The sequence below is a fragment of the Muscardinus avellanarius genome, assembly GCF_963383645.1.
Source record: "Muscardinus avellanarius genome assembly, chromosome: 6".
Taxonomy (NCBI): Eukaryota; Metazoa; Chordata; class Mammalia; order Rodentia; family Gliridae; genus Muscardinus; species Muscardinus avellanarius.
The window spans coordinates 47,123,329-47,142,508 of NC_137791.1; the positions used below are offsets into that span (position 1 = coordinate 47,123,329).

Genomic DNA, 19,180 nt, shown 5'->3' on the forward strand with positions numbered 1-19,180 from the left:
TTTGAGGAACCCCAGTACAACCCCCCAAAAAATTGTTTTCATTCCTTTTACCTTAGTGAGGTGGCAGTCCAGGAAATAAACATAAATGCCAGCAACACAACGCTTAAGAGTGCATTAAATAAATATAAATTTTATTAAAAACACTCACATAGCGTTATCAGGAATGATATAATAATAAACAGCTTTCAAATAACCTGCATTCATAACATTACAATACTTACAGTATTTATAACCATCCTCAGATTTTATAAACAAACCAAGTATCTCATGAAAATGAAATGAAACTAAGTTAAAAAAATAAAGCATAGAAAAATGCACACAGAAGTTCATTATCTTAGTGTCAAACTGCAAAAGTTTCCTATACAAGTTAACCACTAGCTTTAAAAGTGAACTGTATATCACTGTGCATCAATCAGGATGAAAAATTCATTCAAGTAAAGTTGACACCACTCAAAAGCATTTTCAAGTATGGCTATATAGTCAACCTGATATTCCTATACAAGCAAATTTTACATCTGCTTTCCATTCATTCTAACTGAGGCAGGTTTGATATTTACAATTATAGATCTGATATTTACAATATGTCACTCAATGTCCTTTCTTTCTACATAACTTTTCCCTACCTGCCCACACTATGCTCCCTGGTCTTTTTTGGCCAGCAGTTTGACAAATGACAGTAGATGACACAGTAACCACATATTTATTAGGGACAGACAGCCAACTCAAAAATCACCAAATGGGTGTGTGTAACACATAAAATCGTGTGGCTTGTGTGCAAAACAAACATTGCTTAAATGCTTGTAAAATTGGATAGAGTCCAAAACTCGAAGCTTTTTAAAGATAAAAATCATTAAGTCTTAAATTTTCATTATTTTGGTTTTGCAGTGCCAGGCATCAACCGAGGGTCTAAGTTTCCTGGACTGGCCTCAAAATTGCAATCCTGCCTCAGACTCCCAGTTTGCTGGGATTAGGTTTGTGCCACTGTGCCCAGCAAGTCATTAAAAGTTTCTTTGAAGAGCTAGTAAGCAAAAATACATTTATGTACAATTACATAAACGTAATTGTACAGTGCTACTGCACATCATACCTTTAGAAGTTAGGCCTTTTTTTGGAAGTCCTCCATGGAGTATGTACCTGTATCGATTATTGGATCAAAAAAGCTTTGAGAGTTAAGTCACTTGCCAAACTCCTGCCTTACAGATTTCCCTTTATCAATTCAGTGCATTCTGTTTTCATGGAATTTTATTTTCCTTCTTGAAACAGTCAAAAGAATCCCCAATCTTTTTTAAACGCTTTTCTTTACAATTAAGAGCGAACAGATTTACAAAATTAAGTTTAGTTACTTACATCAGTACATATACAAGTAAAATAGGAGGGATTCAAAATAAGAGTTAAATCCCTGAAAAGGAATATATTTATTAACCTACAACAATTTTACATAAACACAGGTGACATGTTGGCAGAAGGAGAACATGAGCTGAAATATCCCTGAATTCTTAGAACAAAAGGGTTGAAGTTCAAGTCATACTTGCTAAGAAATCAAGTATTGAAAAAAAGGTATGCTTTTCTAATAATTAAAAAAAGACTTGGAAAAAATGATGGTACACGATGCTATAAGCTTTCACTCAGTTCAATATCCTATTGCCAAACTAGTGTTGAGGTATATGACAAGTAGGAACATCACTCAAACCGTTAACGAATCTTAGCTCACATTATGATAATATTTGTAGCAGGCTGAGTAGCACCATCTTGATGTGAATTTTGCTTTAATCGCATATATATATATTTATATATACACACATATATATGTATATATTTAAATCTTTTACAGTACTAAAATACTAAAGCATGTGTTAAAAAAGTTTTGTTTACAATTTAATTTACTATACAACTCTTTCACGTCTTTATACAAATGAATGATTTAAAACCACCACAGCAAACCAGCTGCCTGTTTTGTTTTTCTTTCATTTTTCTTTTTAATTAACAGATTCACATGGAACTAACCCTGTTTATTCATCTTATGCAGGCGTCAGTCCGCCCGATCTTCCTGGGAAGGAGGACACTTAAGCTAATGACAACATCACAAGGTACATAATCATCATCAACACAGAGCCAGACTGCCATTCAGTTCTCTGAAGAGAATACAGAGCCATCAAATAGCTTAGGTTTAAGTGAACAAGCTTTGCTGAGTCTGTAGCAGGTGGCTAATGATTACCTGCTCTTAACAGAAAATCCTGAAAACTGTACATATTTGAGCAATGAACTTGTCACACAATTTTGTATAAAACTGTTTTACAGTATAGCATGTGAGGTGAGCACCAGAAGACATGTGTTTTGTGGACTGACTTATTCCCTTGAATCCACGAAGCCTCACTATGGATTTTACTGGCTGTGTTAAAAATGGACACATTGCTCATCAGCAGAGGCGTGGCTAAAAGCACAAATGTTTTAAAAGCTTTCCTTAAAATAAAAATCAACTTTTCATTCTAAAATGAAAGTAAACCATTTCTTAAAAAATGTCTCAGTACCTTAGCATTGTTCAAGTTGCCAAAGCTTAGGTAGACAAAGTGCTTCTAAAACACCATTAAAAACATTTATACATATACATGTATGTGCACATATACAAATGCGTGTGTATATATGTACATATATACGTTTATTGTCCTACAAGGACGTCACTGGATGAGCAAAATCCAGAGGCCTTTGATGTCCACATCTTAAAAACTAAGCTTGTGTAAGAACAAGTAATTATGGTAAAAACTTGAATGAAAAGGTACCCCCTTCTTTGAGGGCACTGGAGTACACTGATAGCATCTTGATGATATAAAGGCATTAAATTGTCAACAATTAAAGACACCATTTTCTTAGCACCATTTCGTAAAACATCCAAACAAATTCAGTGTTTTGCTGCTGCTATTCAGTTATGCTTTCTGTAGCTATTTTGATAAATAAAAGTTAATAATTAAGATTACAGTAAAAACTGCATGTTAAAAGCCTTAATTCCAGTATTTCAGTACATCATATATTCAGCACCAGATGGTAATTTAAGATTCCTGCAACTGTAATATTACAGTACTTGTTTGATCTGTGTTCCATGACTATGCAAACTTGGTATTAAGTGGTCACAGATGTAGAGTTGTAAGGAGGAAAAAAAAAATCACATTTACATATCATATCATCCAATACAAGAACCAGTGTTTAAGAATGTAAATTGTGGAACATTTTCTTTCCCACCTTTTTGCATAGAATGCTTTGGTCTTTTTCCTGGATGCCATCCTGTGACCACTTGGGAGTCAGAGGGAACCAAGTTCTATGGTAAGATCACCTCTTTTTTTTTTTTGCTGGTGCACTGAGGGTTCTCCCACTGCATCTGTGATGGATACTGTGACCTTTCCCCACTGCGCATGTCCCTGGAGCTACGCTACTGACAGGTTGGCTGCAGTCTGTTCATGAGGTTAACTGGAAGGGACACTCTCACATGTAGCGGTTGTACGGTCCTGTGACCCGCGTGAAGGCATACGGAGATGTAGTCACGGTGGAGTCTGTGGTCGCCGAGGAGGTCCTTTCGGCCAGGGACTTGAAGAAGCGCAGGTAGGTGGGCTCTGAAGGTTCGTGAGGCTCCGGGGGCTCCCGTTTCCCTTTTTTGCCATGAGTTTTCTGAGGCACGTAGTCAGGCCCATACTTTTCACACTCTTCCTCCTTCTCTCGGGCCTTTTCGGCCATTTTGGCTTCCCAGAGAGCCAAGCCATGCTTTGGCTCGTTCATGTTCTTGTGTTGGTAAAAGACGAGCGAGATCCTGGTGGGGATATTCCTATTGGGATCCTTTAAGGGGGTTGTGGCGTGGAGCTCCCGCTTCGCACACTCAATGAGAAGTGACCCATGAGTGGGAGCCACGGCCACTCCCCCGATATCAGGATCCAGAAAGACCTGCTCGCTGTCTGACCAGACCTCGTCATTGTCCTCTGCAGGGGGAGCTGCACCCTGGACCTGTGGTATAGGCAGCTTTTCCTGGCTGGCAGCCTCATCTAACTTGGGTAAGACACCTTGAACAGAAGCAGTTCTATCATGAGGCAGCCCTGGCAGCATCTTAGACAGCCCATTAGCCATGTGGGAGAGCCCAGCATTCTCCTTGTTCTGGAGATGCAGGGCATGGAGAGAGCTGTTGATCATGCCTGGAGATGCGCTGAAGTTAGGGATGATGTGAGACGGCGGGTGATGCTCACTACTTTTATAGTCTAGGTTTGGATTGCTCAAATTGGGTGCTAATCTGGAAGCAGCTCCCATGAAGTGGCTGTCCATCTCATGCGTGGGATACGAAGAAAAGGTCCCTACGTGGTGCATGTTTGGTCTGATAGTACAACTGCTGAAGGCGTCTCCCTGCATATTTTGGTTTCCATACCCTAAGTACTTAGAGGTAAAACCCTGGCTATTTCCAAATCTCTGCTGGTAAAGTGTATGGATGGATGGTAGATTTAGCTTAGAGAGATGGTCTTGGCTTGGATACCTATAGAGATCCATAGACTGAGACTGGGAAGAATAGGAACCCAGATATGGAGAGCGGTTCTCTACTGACATGTTTCCATTGCACTGGTACGATGGATATTGGTTGTTCTGATTTAAAAGCCCCGGGTAGGGGTTCATGGGATTAGAAGAGCTCAAATATGAACCTGGAGCTTGGGATGAGGTGGGATAGAGGTTCATGGGGTTGGCACCTCCATAAATATCTGAGGCGTGTGAAGAGCTTGGATAAGGGGTGTTGGAGTTGGGCTGTCTCATGTACACATTGGTGGATCCAGAAGCAGAGTGAGAGCCCGCAGACTCTGACTGTGGGTGTGGGGTCAAGGCCTGATGTGGCGACTGCTGGGGTCTCTGCAGCTGCTGTGGCTGCCTCTGTAGTTGTGGCTGGGGCTGCGGCTGGGGCTGCGGCTGCTGGGACTGCTGGGACTGCTGTGTGACTGGTCCTGAAAGTCTCAAAAGTTCTGTAAAGAAGGTAAAAGAGTAGAAACAAGTGTGTTTGATTATTGTTTTATGAATGCTGGTGTGAGAATACTTAGACATTTCTGAGAAAGACCTCAGGGCTAGAGTACTCCTGCTAAGCAAGGGCTAGAGGAAAGCCAGGTCACTGATCACTGCTGGGACAATATTTGTGTGTGAAGCATTAGAAATAAAAACACAGGAGCCAGGTGTGGTGGTACCCACCTGCAATCCCAGCACATGGGAGGCTGAGACACAAGGATCTCGAGTTCGAAGCCAGCCTCAGCAACTTAGCGAGACCCTCTTTGAAATAAAGAAAATAGGGCTATGAGGATAGCCTGGAGGTAGAAGGCCCCTGGGTTCCATCCCTTGTACCCTGCACCACTCCTCCAAAAAAAGAAATAAAATGCAGGACTTGAATAGTACGATCTGAGTGAAGAAAAAGATAAGCCGGATGGGTGGCACATTTCTATAAGCTCAGTACTTGGGAGGCTGAGACAGAGAAACTGCAAGTTCGAGGTTAGTCTCAGCAATCTAGAAAGATGACTGTTTCAAAATAAAGAATAAAAAAGGACCAGGAGTATAAATGAGAGGTAAAATACATTCAATTTCTAGCACAAAAAGAAGAAAGAAACAAGCAAAAAGAAAAGGAAACAAGAGCAATAAGCATCTAAAGGTATTCAATGTTGAATAGCATGCCCCTTGGGGATTTTGAGCCCACATCTGCCTGAGGTGCTCTCCTCCCTCCACCTCAAATCCTTGCCACCCTTCCTTGACTTAGTCATCCCACTGCCAACATGGGTCTGATAAAGCATAGTCAATGTATTATGGGCCATCTGTTTTTATTTATTTATTTATTTTTGTGGTACTGTGGTTCCTGGAAGCCTGTCTACCTCCGGGCTACACTCCCAGACCTATTTTATATTTTTGAAACAGGGTCTCTTAAGCCAGCACGGCTGACTTGATCCTCCTGTCTCCGCCTCCCAAGTGCGGGGATTACAAGCGTGCGCCGCCACGCCCGGCAAGGGCCATCTCTTTTTTTATCCCCCTCTCTCCTCACATCTACTGCTAAGTTCCTCGAGAGGAAGGAAGAGGTTTTATTACATTTCCCTCCTGCCTATCATGCCTGAGAATATATCATAACTGTAAAATTGTTAAGGAGGATTCAGCAGTGTTATGAGACAATGACATTTATTTAAACATAAATAGCATCTTACATAATGAGCAAACCCTACTTCATGAACAGGCATTCCAGAGAAAATTTATAAAGAAGCTTTTGGCTTTGGAAATGAAACTTCTGAGAAGTCATACTTGTTTCATGACCTCATTCTAAAAAATGAGTCAAGAACAAATAAATGGAATGATCACAACAGTTCTGTAAACTGAACTCATTATTGCAGAAACCAGTTAGAAGGGCCCAGAGACAAACTTCTGATTGTACTTCACAGAGAACCTAAAGCAGGTATTAGGTAGCCAACAGGATAGATTGCAAGACCCTGTTTCAAAACAAAACAAACAAAAAAATAGGGCTAGGGGTATAGTGCTAAGAATGCCCCTGGCCCAATCCCTAGTACCTAGTACCACACATACAAACTAAATAATTAATAACATTTAATAATAATGATGATAATAAATTATAAACTCCTAGCCAGGCATGGTGGTGCATGCATGTAATCCCAGTACTTGGGAGGCTAAAACAAGAGGATTGCAAGTTCGCGGCCAGCCTCAGCTACTTAGGCCCTCTGCAACTAAGTGAGAACCTATTTTAAAATAAAGAATAAAAATAGGAAGCCGGGAGTGGTGGCGCAGGCTTTTAATCAATCCCAGCATTTGGGAGGCTGACACGGGAGGATCGTGGTTCGCGGACAGCCTCAGCTACTTAGTGAGGCCCTCTGCAACTCTGAGACCTGGTTTCAAAATAAAGAATAAAAAATAGGGCAGGGGATGTAGCTAGGAGGTTGAATGCCCCTGGGTTCCATCCCCAGACCCGCAAAAAAGAAAGGAAGGAAGGAAGGAAGGAGGGAAGAAAGAATGAAAGAAAGAAAGAAAGAAAGAAAGAAAGAAAGAAAGAAAGAAATAAGGCTGACGTTATAGCCCAGTGGTAGAGTGTCCCTGGGTTCAACCCCCAGTACCACACAAACAAACAAACAAGCAAACATCGCCATCAAGAAGTTGATGGTGCATGGCCTCACAGCCTGGCTCTTGCTACTGAACCAAGACCATGACGAATAGGGTCTTCCAAATTTGACTGTCTTCTATGCAATGCAAGCATCATGAAGCATAGATCCCCACAAAACTCCCCCTGGAGTTTACCTGTCAACTGTTTAGCCTGGCCTGTGTTTTCAGCCTGTTTTGTACGAGATGAGGACGACTTCTCCTTTTCATTCTTATTTGAGCCACTCTCTAGAGAGGAAAGCTTTTCGGCCGCAGCCTTCTTGGCTTCTAGTTTCTTTTGCCGGCAAGTCTTGACTGGCTCTGCTAACATCCTGACTTTCCGTCGGAAAGAAGTCAGGACCTCAATGGCACCACTTCGTTTTTTCTCCTCCTGACCTTCCACACTCCCAAACTCATCCACATCAGAGATTCTGTACAAAGGCAACACGTGGAGCTGCTCGTCCTCAGGTTTTTCTCCAATTTCTCGATTGTCTTCTTTAGTGAGGGTGCACACCTGGTAGGGAAGAAAGACAGGACTCAGTTACAGGTCCAAAAGGAAGCACGTGTGTGTTTCTCCCTCAGTATCTGCTTTGTGATGAAATGGTGAGATGCCTGGTACCCTAAGTGCATGCCTATTTGTTGTCTGCTATTCTAGGTCACATTGCTCCCCTCCCCCGCCTTGAGACTTTGTTCTCAAAAGTGGTACTTTGTTCTTTAGGTACTCCTGACTCTAAGGTAGAATGAAGCAATCTCCTGCTGTTCCCACCTCAAAAAGATGCAATGTGAAGCTTCTTTCAAAACCAAAGTTTCTTCTACCAAATGAGCGCCTCTGATGCTAGTACTCTCCATGTGGCTCATCGCAGACATATACACAAAGAAATTCCACATCTTTCCTCACACCTGACTCCTAGTGCTGTGCTTAAGAAATTCACTGTCCCCATGCTTGGAAGGCTGAGACAGGAGGATCGCATGGGGTCGAAGCCAGCCTCAGCAACTTAGTGAGACTTTCAGCAACTTAGTGAGACCCTGTTTTCATATGGTCTGGGAGTATAGCCCGGTGGTAGAAAGCCTCTGGGTTCCACCCCCAGTACCACCAAAAAAAAAAAAAAATTTACGGTGTTCAAAAACCTCCACAAGATACCAAAGTGAAGCTAAATGAAAAGTTGAAGATTTGCTAACACTTTGGGCTATTTTCTCGATTCTGTTAAACTAACTTGTTTTTCTTATCTCATTGCTTTTCTGAAATAGTGAATACAAGTGGGTACTCTGAAAAGGGGAAACTATTTTGCTTTGATCATTTAATGATATTTTTGTTATGTTAGTCCTAGTCACATAGTTCTTTTTGGACTGAAGATTGAACCAGGGGAAGTCTACATATGATCTACACCCCAACACTATTCTTTTTTTCAAACAGGGTCTTGCTAGGTCAGTGCATCTCACTACGTACTGAGGTTGTTCTTGAACTTAAATCCTCCTGTCTCAGACACCAAGTGTTAGGATTACAGGCATGTGTTACCCTACAATGCCTGGCTAGTCATATGGTTTTGATGAAAGATTGTTTATTTTTGAGGGGTTACTGGAGATTGAGCCCAGAGGTATTATACCTCCAAGCTATGTCCTCAGACCTATTTATTTTTTTATTTGGATAGAGGATCTCACTAGGTTGATGAGTCTCACTACTTGCTGAGGTTGTCTTTGAACCTGTGATCATACTGTCTTAGCCTCCCAACAAGTATTGGGATTACAAGTGTGTGATACCACCCCTGGCAGAAAGATTTTCTTCCCTTTGCAGTACTGGGGATGGAACCCAGGGGCATTCTATCTATGAGCTACATGCCCAGTCCCATTTTTTATTTCTTTTTTTGAAACAGGGTCTCACTAAGCTGCAGAGGGCCTCACTAAATAGCTGGGGCTGTCCTTGAACCACAATCCTGTCTCAGCTTCCCAAATGCTGGGATTAAAAGCATGAGCCACCCACTCGGGGCAAAAGATTGTTTTTTAAATACTAGGTTTTAGTATTTAGTGTTTTTAATCCATGGAGAAAAAATCCTAAAGGACAAGGTAATATGAAATCATTGGAAAATACCCTTGAAAAGAGTGTGGTTCTTCTTAGAGTTTAATCTTTATAAATAAATTTAAAATGAATGGTTTGACAAGTTTATCACTTCCTACACAGAAGTGTGCTGGCATGCAACAAGTGGCTATCCTCAGGAACTGACACAGCTGAGCAGTCATTTCTTCCATTTCTGAGAACCTAGCACAGCCTCCTACAAATGAGCAGATTCCCAATACATGATGAAGGATGACTGAATATCAGGGTGGCTGTAGGCCTGTCTGTTCTTCTGAGCCAACACTCAGCACTCTAGGGCCCATTCTTATGTGACTAAATGGTTGATAATGTTCATGGTAGTGAACTCTTGCAATCTCAGTACTTGAGAGGCTGAGAAAAGAGGATTGCAGCTTCATGGCCAGCCTCAGCAATTAGTGAGACTCATCAGTCTAGCAAGACCCCATTTCAAAGTAAAATAAAGTAGGGCTGGGGGTATAACTCAGAGGTAGAATGCCCCTGGGTTCAGTCCCTAGTACTACTCACACAAAATAAGTAAATACATAATATATAAAATAAAATAAATATAAAGAAGGTTGTTACTTTTTCAAAGGGTTAAATAAAAATATAACATACTATGTGGCCTGGAAAGCCTATGGTATTTACTATCTCGTCCTTTATAAACTAGTTTTCCAAACCCTGATCTAGACCTTTATACCTGTACTTTTTCTTCTTCAACAAAAACTCCACACTGGCTTCTTTCAATGACCTAAGCTGCCATTTATTACTTCCTTGAATTTTCCTCCACCTTAAAATGTATTTAATGCCTGGCACCTCTATTTTATCTGAAGTCTCACTGGTTATCTTTCTCAACTGTATCTACATGCATGTGGCTGACACATTAGGTGGATTTAGTTAAGTTTCCTCACCTGCTTCTTTATCTCTTTGCCTCTGCTTTGGATCATTCTCTCATAGGCACGGCAAACCCCTGGCCTTTGTCAGTATGGAACAGGGCTCACCCTAAACCTTATCCAAGCTCCATCACAGCCCCTAGTACAAGAGCCTGTCCCACCCGGCATGCCAGGGAGTTGCAAAGAGCTTTTCCTCGCTCTCAGTTTTGGTATGGTAGGTGCTCTGATGGTGCCAATGCGTTTCTTATTTGTACTTGTCTCTGTGAGGTGAGCTGGTGCCTTGGTTTGTAAATGTTCTCTGAAAGTGAATTGGAAATGGCCAGGTATGGATACTGCCGTAGATTAGCACTAAAAACTTCCAAAATTCTCATGAGCTTGTTAACACCATGTTCCGCTAAGGTGTCACCCTGTTTAGAGAGTGCTAGTTATTCCAAGGAAGGTCACCTTGCAACAAAAATTTGTTCATGAAAACACTACCTCTGACTCTCATGGCAACACTTACCAAGGTGCTGCCATTCTGCATGTTGTGCAAATCTCTATGGGCGTGAGCACAGAAGTCCAGGCACGCAGTGACCCCTGAGAACGGACGGCCTTCCTTCAGACCCAAGCGGCACTCTGGAGCTCTCTGTTCATATTCAATCTGGGAAAAAGAAAAGTGAGTGTGAATGGGGACTCACTGAGCTTTACGAAGACAGTTTTTCTGAGACAAAAGCATTCTTTAATATTTAGGCTACTTAGAATTTACAACTTAGAGTTTTGTGATTTACACCCTGAAACAAAGCAAAATGACACAAAGCAAATACCATGGCATGGTAAAATTCTTATTTTATAGTGTTATTGAGGTACAATTAATGTAAATATTATTTTTTGCTGTGCTGAATATTGAACCCAGGGCACGATTAATGCAAGGCAACTGCCAAATTACTGAGCTGTATTCCCTGCCTCCCAATGAACATATCTGAAGCAGCATATATTTGTATGTGTGTGTATATATCCTTTTTGGGGTAGTATAGGGGATAGAACCAAGGACATTCTATCTCTGTGCCACTGACCCAGCCCTTTTTAAAAAAGTTTTCTATTGTGAAACTGGATCTTGCTAAGATGCTGAGGGTCTCAAAAAGTGGCTGAGGCTGGCCTCGAACCCATGACCCTGTCTCAAAATCCCAATTACTGAGATTACAGGCATATGCCACTGTGCCTGGTTATTGGATGGTGTGTGTATGCACTATGTAACCATTGTCACAAACAAAATAAAGTACATATTTACCCTTCTCAAAAGTTTACTCATGCCAGACATGGTGGCACATACTTGTAATCCCAGCATTTGGGAGGCTGAGATAGGAGAATCCAGGTTCGCAGGCAGCCTCAGCTACTTAGTGAGGCCCTTTGCAACTCAGTGAGACTCTTTCAAAATAAAGAATAAAAAATAGGGCTGGGAGTGTTGCTTGGAGATAGAATGGGTTCCATCCCCATTATAATAATAATAATAATAATAATAATAATAATAATAATAACAACAACAACAACAACAACAACAACAAAGTTTACTCATTACCCCCTTTATATTATGCAACTTAAACTCAATGACTAGGCATGAGTGTCTTTGTCTGGCTCTAGTCGTGATATTTCCAACTGTACAGAATGAATTGGAAAGAATTTATATTTCCATAATTTCTGGAAGAGTTTCATAGGATTGGCACTATTTACTCTGTAAGTATTAGGTTAAAATTTGCCATGAAGGTCATCATCTGGGCTTTGAAGTTTCTTTATGCGAAGGCTTTTAGGACTTCTGGGAAGATGGCGACCCAGAAAAGCAGCTTTTATGAGTCCTGCTAACACTCAATCTCTATCACCACAAAATCAGCGCTTTTCATTGCCAGAAAATACTATCAGCAGAGAAATAAAAAATGTAAACACAAGGGACAGAGAAAAAGAAGACTAGAAGAACAACCAGAGACCAGAAAAGAAACCAGCCCGCATTGCGGAGTCACACCGGTGTCATCATGCCTCACAGCACCAGGCTCCAGAGAGGAAAGGTAAACAAGGAGCTGAAGTGAGCAGCTGCTGATCATTCAGGTGTAATTCAGCAGTTCTGTCAGTGCAAAGAACATCTAAAACTCCCAGTGGCCAATCTCATCACACCTTCCAGGGACTCAGAAGGGGGCTCAAATCCACAAAAGGAACACGCCAGCCTCAGGGCTGAAAGCATAGCAGTGGCGCCATATTGCCAGCAGTGGCAGAGAGTTCACCACGCCTGCGATAGCTCCAGATCAGCACGCACAATAACTGTAAGTGAAACTGCGGCCCCTATAGGAGAAATCTCAGAACTGCATGCCCAGGGACTTGCGCAGCACTGATTTTTTTGCAGTCCAACCCATTGAAGGAGTAGTGGTGGGAAAGATACCACACCCTAGTTGCAGCTCCCTGTGGGAAAACGCACAGCTCGGCACCCCCACAGTCTCGCACAATCTTGACTAACTCCCTGGGTCTGAGACTTTACAATACAACCCAGTAAAGGAGTGGTGGTGACTGAAATTACCACAAAATTCAAATCCAGAGCACCCTAAGTGAAGTTGGAGACCCAGGGAAGAACCCAGAGCAGGCACAAACTTCTAAAATCATGGGAAAGAACAATAGAGCAATGAATGCCCCAAACCCCATAATATCAAAACTTAATAACACAGAAATTCAGTGATCTCCAGAAGATCAAATCAGGGATATAACTGTAGAAATAATAAAGGACCTTTGAAAAGAATTCAGAGAGAGAGTCTAAAAGAAATAAAGGATGTGATCATTGAAGTAAAGGCATCAATTCAAACTATAAACAATCGATTAGACCACATGGAGAATAGAATCTCGCTCCTAGAAGATCACTCCAAAAATGAACACATAATTTATAACTTAGAAAAAAATTAGATGGCAGGAATCTGACATTGAAGAAATATGGGCCCATTTTAAGAGAGCTAACCTAAGAATAATCGGAATAGAGGAGGGAAAAGAAGGTGAAAACCAAAGGGTTCAAACAGTGTCTTGCTGAATTGAGGGGATTCCTTAAATTGCTGAGATTGGCCTCAAACCAACAATCCTGTCTCCACCTCCCAAGTATTGGGATTACAGGTTTCCACCACTATGCCTGGCTTAGTTTTGCCTATTAACTGGTGTTTTAATTCCATTTACATGTGATAAGGTTATTAATATGTTTGGATTTAAATATGCCATCTTGCTATTCATTTTCCATTTGTTTTGTCTGTTATTGTTCCGCATTAACAATAACAAAATAAGCAGCAGGGTTGTTTCCAGTTTACCTCTCAGTACTGGCTGACAAGCTATCCACTTTTTAATGGTGCCTGAGGCTTGCAGTGTACTCTTTCTCAGTCTACCTGTAGTAAGTACAAAGACTTTACAATAGTACAGGTCCGATTCCTAAGATACAGTGCTCCTACATGCTGTAAACCTCACTATATATGGTGAACAGATTTTAAATAGCAAGTTATCTTTTAAAGACATCTACATTCAAATATGTGTATAAGTGTGAATGTAGCATGGTTAACCTGGGCACTCACTGATGGGAGGGAGAGAACTGTGTGAATGTATGCCATTGTCAATATGTCCACATTATGATGTGAAACTATAGTGTACCAATAAAATAAAAAATAAAAAAGAATATAAGAAAGCCTTTTTTGAGCCTGGTGTGGTGGCGCAAGCTTGTAATCCCAGCGTTTGGGAGGCTGAGACCGGAGGATCGCGGTTCGAGGACAGCCTCAGCTACTTAGTGAGGCCCTCTGCAACTCAGTGAGACCCTGTTTCAAACTAAAGAATAATAATAAAAAAATAGGGCAGGGGTTTTAGCTTGGAGGTGAAATGCTCCTGGGTTCCATCCCCGTACCCACCCCCCAAAAAAAAAGAAAGCCTTTTTTTTTTTAACCACATGTACACTATGTCTGATGCTTTTGTTTTTAATCTTGTTCCATTTTCTTTCTGCTAAAGGTCTTCCCTTAACAGTTCTAAATACTAGTTTGCTGTTGGTGAACTCTTACTTTTTATATGCCTTAGAATAGTGATTTTGTCTTTTGTGAGTTGTCTGAACTGGTTATACATTTTCTGGGTTGATAGGATTTTATTTTCTCTCATTACTTTAAAAATTTTTTCCTCTTATCTTTCTTGCATTTTCTGATGTCAAGTATCTTTTTGATCACTTTCCCTACTAATTATGTCCTTTTCTGTTTGATTTTCAGGTTTTCTCTATTACTAATTATAGGAAAATTTATGTGATTTTATAGTTTTTTTATTTGTGGATTTTTTTTTCCGGTACTGGGGATGGAACCCAAGGGCATTCTACCTTCAAGCTACACCATCACCCTATTTTTTATTCTTTGCTGCCCATGAACTGTGATCCTCCAGTCTCAGTCTCCCAAATGCTGGGATTGTAAGTACGCACCACCGTGCCTGGCTATTTATGGATTTTTTTAGTGGCATTGATGAGATCCTTGGGTCTACAGCTCTATCTTTTTGGACAAATGTGAAAACATTTTGGCCATTACTTCTTCTTCTTCTTCTTTTTTTTTTTTTTTTTGGTGGTACTGGAGTTCCTGGAAACCCTTCTACCTCTGGGCTACACTCCTAGAGGTATTTTATATTTTTATTTGGAAACAGGGTCTCTCTTCAGCCAGCACGGCTGACTTCGAACCTGTGTGATCCTCCAGTCTCTGCCTCCCAAGCGTGAAGATTACAAGTGTGTGCCACCACGCCCGGCTGGCCATTACTTTTGAAAGTATTTTTCTGTCTCTGTCCCCTTCTGGGATTCCATTCGTACATATATTAGCATAAAGTCTCTGGTCTAGTCAGAATATTTTTCTAATTTTGCTCGTTTTCTAATATTGAAAAATGTCTATTGCCCTGTCTTTAAGTTTACTAATCGTCTATGGTTAATTTCATCTAGCATATTTAAGACAACCATAGAAGCTGGGTGTGGTGGTACACACTTGTAATCCCAGTACCTAGGAGGCTTAGATGGGAGGATCACAGGTTCACTAACAGCCTTAACAACTTGTTAGGCCCTCTGCAACTTAGTGAGACCCTGTTTCCAAATAAAGAATAAAGTTGGGCTGGGAGCATACCTTGCAGGTAGAATGCCCTTGAGTTCTATCCTGAGTACCAGCAAAAACAAAAACAAATAAAAACAAGACAACCAAAGAAAAAGTAGAGCAAACATGAATCTACCATGTGGATATGAAAAATAAAATAGGCTCTAATTCCATGAATTGAAATAGGAAATGATAAACCCTAATAAAGCTTAACCTTGGCAATAGATGTTCTGATTTAAAGGAAAAAAGCAAGGAAGAACATACATGCAGATATGGGAAGTAGAGATAATTCAATTGGGAAGAGTTGGCAAGGTTTATGGCATGATCCATCATTTCAAATGATCTTCACATATACAGTGTGGAAAGATCGCAGGGCTACTTCTCTCTGTAGCACGTGAACACATACTGATGACCATTGCCAATAGAAACTACCATGTGATATGAAAAACATTTGTTCATAGCCACTAATTGGCTTCAGTTATATATTATGTGAGCACATATTTATGTAGAAATATTAAAAAAAAAACATCTTTGAGAATTAAGGTTTTATTGTAACTTAAAAACAATTTTGAGTACCTTCATATTTTGAGTATTCCAGGTTCAGGGAAGGTATAAAATAGTTTGGAGTACTCCAAAACAAAATAGAATATGGTAGAATATGAGTATGTAGAAGGCCAAGTGCATACAAGGCAGTCTATAATAAGATCAAAGGAGTAAAAACAATGCTTGTTATTCTCTCTCCCAAGTAAAGCTACTTGATTAATAGCACCCATAAAAAAAATCACCAGATCATGGCCAAACTTTAAATCTTACACATAGGCTAAATTTTCTTCTTTTAGTAGCTTGATTTATTATTTCTTGCCCAGAATTAAACTTCTAACAAAAGTACCAAAGCATTCCTTATAGTACTTTTCTGTGATAGTGACTAAAATATGTAGTCCTAAAATAACTATTACTCCAAATACTTTTTACTCATACCATTTTAAAAATTTTAAGATTGCTGGGTGTGGTGGTACATGTCTGTAATCCCAGTACTTGGCAGGTTGAGACAGAAGGATCACAGGTTCGAGGACAGCCTCAGCAAGTAGTGAGATTCTTATCAACCTAGCAAGACTCTATTTCAAAGTAAAAATAAAAATATGGCTAGGGGTATAGCTCAGAGATAGAATACCCCTGGGTTCAATCCCCAGTATGACGAAAAAATTCACACACATTTCTAAAAACATAAGTATGACATAAAGCAACTTATAAAAAGACCAGAATTAAATTGTTGATGGGGGACATCACCAAGCAGGCTGACTACAAGGACTTGGTACACTTCCTTTCATAACAAAGGATGCAAACAGGGACCAACCAGTCCTGAAGTCACGTTTCAGGTGGTAACAGGGTACATAGGGAGGCTACCGGGCGGGTATGGAGATAGACGATGGCCTTACAAAGGGAAATAAGCACAGTGCCTGCTGTCCATCTTCAGATATCAAGCCCAAGCTGAAAGGTACCTCAACTGGTGGGGAAGCATTTCAGAGGAGGCCCCTGGTCCCCACTCACACCTCAGGCACCTGAAATGTCTTGCAACACTGGCCTGTAGCTCAGTGTGGGAGCCGAGTGATGAAGCGGCAGCATCACCACCTCGTAGCTGGCCTCAGAGGCTGTGCAAGCCCCTGTGCAGCTCAGTTACTTTCAGAAGCCTGACACACTACCAGGCAAGCTGCCATGTTCTCAGAGGTGACTCCACCCTCACATGATGGAGAGAAACACACAGAAGTCCCATGCCCAGAGTCTCGGGGAGCCTGCCCCATCTAAGGGGGCAACTATACCACGGTGACAGAGGTACAAGACAATGTTCTGTATAGAATTAGAAAAGACAGCCTAAATAGACAAAACAATCTTGGGCAAAAAGAACAAACCTGGAGATGGTATAGTATCTGACTTCAAAATAAAGTGCAAAGCTCACAGTAACCAGAACAGATTGGGTAAAGCACGGGGTACTGGCATAAACGCATGCACACAGCTGGGCATGGGGGCTACATACATGCTTGTAATGCAGTGCTTGGGGGGCTGAGACAGGAAGATCATGGGTTTGAATTCAGCCTCAGCAATTTACTGAGGCTCTCAGCAATATAGCATGACATTGTTTCCAAACAAGAAATGGAATCAGGGAAGGGGTGTAGCTCCTAGATAGAATGCCTCTGGAGTTAAATCCCAAGTACAACCAAATAAAACAAAAAACCCAAATCTCAACAATCAACCAAAGACTTAACTGTAAGACATGAAATATAGGGGAAATGCTTCAGAATAGTAGGAAAGACAAGTTTGTAAGTAGGAACCCAACATATGGGCAACCAAAGCAAAAACAAAAAAAATCAACAAATGGTACAAGCTAAAATGTCAGTATATCAAAGGAAATGAAGTAAAGAGACAGCCTATGGCATGGGAGAAAGCTTTTCCAAACTACTCTTGTGACAAAGAATTTCCCAAATATATGCAGAATATCAACAGCTGATTAAAAAAGCATAAGCCAGATGTGGTGGTGCACACTTGTAATCCCAGCGCTCGGGAGGCTGGGACAGGAAGATCGCACAGGTTCGAAGCCAGCCTCAGCTACTTAGTGAGGCTCTCAGCAACTTAAGTGAGACCCTGTTAACAAATAAAATATAAAATAGGTCTGGGAGTAAAGCCCGGAGGTAGAAAAGCCCCTGGGTTCCACCCTCAGTAACACACACACACACACACACATGCGCGCAAAAAAAAAAGCACAGGGGGAAATTTTTAAATGCTAACAAATAAATGCCAAAATGCTCAATGTCAACAATCAGAGAAACACAAGCCCAAGTTCTCTAGTTAGAACACACATGGTGGAAAAGACAACAACAAATGGGGAGTGTGGCTACAGGGGAACCCACAATCACTGTTGGTGAAAGAGTATCCATGTGAGAACAATGCTAGCCTTAAGAGTTCATTGTATGTAAAGCTAAGAAGACTAAAACTGTGCTCTTTGGGATGGACCAATTTCAATAGAAACAGAACACTACAGCAGTTTCAACAATTAAATAAAGATTAAAAAAAAACAAAGAAAATTCATTGTTTCAAGATTTTTTTGTACTTCGTGAGTTTATCGATAATGCATAAATAAACATTAAACTCCCCTAGAGACAATTATTTGGACTTACTTGATTATTGTATGCATCCGGTGCAAGTCTCTTGTATATTGGTGCAATGAGAGTGGCCAGATTTTGCAAATTAGACTCTAGTTTCTCTTCCTGTATAAAATGAGTAAGTAGACACATTAAATTCTAAATCTGCTCTAAATAATTAAATTCTAAATCTGCTCTGGGCATGGTGGCGCACCCTTATAATCCCCGTACTTGGGAGGCTGAGACAGGAGGATTGCAGGTTCAAGGCCAGTCTCAGCAAACAGTGAAACTTCCTTCAACCTAGTAAGACCCTGTTTCAAAATAAAAATAAAATAGGTCTGGGGATGTAGCTCGGAGTAAAATGCTCCTGAATTCAAACCCCAGTGCCATAAAAACAAATATGTTTTATATACAAGAAGACTATTATTATCGTAAATGCTAGACACATGTGTGATGGCTTGCCTATTAAATAAGAAAATGACCGTGTGTGTGTGTGTGTGTGTTGCTGACAATTGAGCCCAAGGGCATTCGACTGTCCTGAAATCGTGATCCTCCTGTCTCAGCCTCCCAAATACTTGGATTATAGGCATGTACCATCATGCTTGACTTAATGACTACATTTAATTTTACCTCTTAAGCAATTTTTAAGTAATATTAACTCGAGTTTCTAGTTTGCAGGTAGATATTTGTCATTATAAATTATATTTAAATTTATAAATATAAGCGTATGCTAAACTTAGGGTTGGGTTAATGAAGCCAGACAGTTCTTTATATGCAAACGCTTTCACTGTCCAAGTACCTGCCAAGGAAGATGAACTATGAAAAGGATTTGATTGGCTGGGGTGTGGTGGTGCGTGCACGTGATTCAAGAATTGG

General features: G+C 40.7%; 1 protein-coding gene across 1 annotated transcript in view; it reads right to left on the reverse strand.

The window, feature by feature from the left end:
* Positions 1-3,474: 3,474 nt before the first annotated feature.
* The window catches only part of TET2 (tet methylcytosine dioxygenase 2), a gene marked incomplete at both ends in the record, with an annotated part of 36,838 nt that continues 21,132 nt past the window's right edge, over positions 3,475-19,180 (reverse strand). The window contains 4 exons of the mRNA XM_080698006.1: positions 3,475-4,979; positions 7,288-7,642; positions 10,589-10,726; positions 18,341-18,430. Coding sequence (XP_080554132.1) covers positions 3,475-4,979; positions 7,288-7,642; positions 10,589-10,726; positions 18,341-18,430 — 2,088 coding nt within the window. The remainder of the gene's footprint in view (positions 4,980-7,287; positions 7,643-10,588; positions 10,727-18,340; positions 18,431-19,180) is intronic.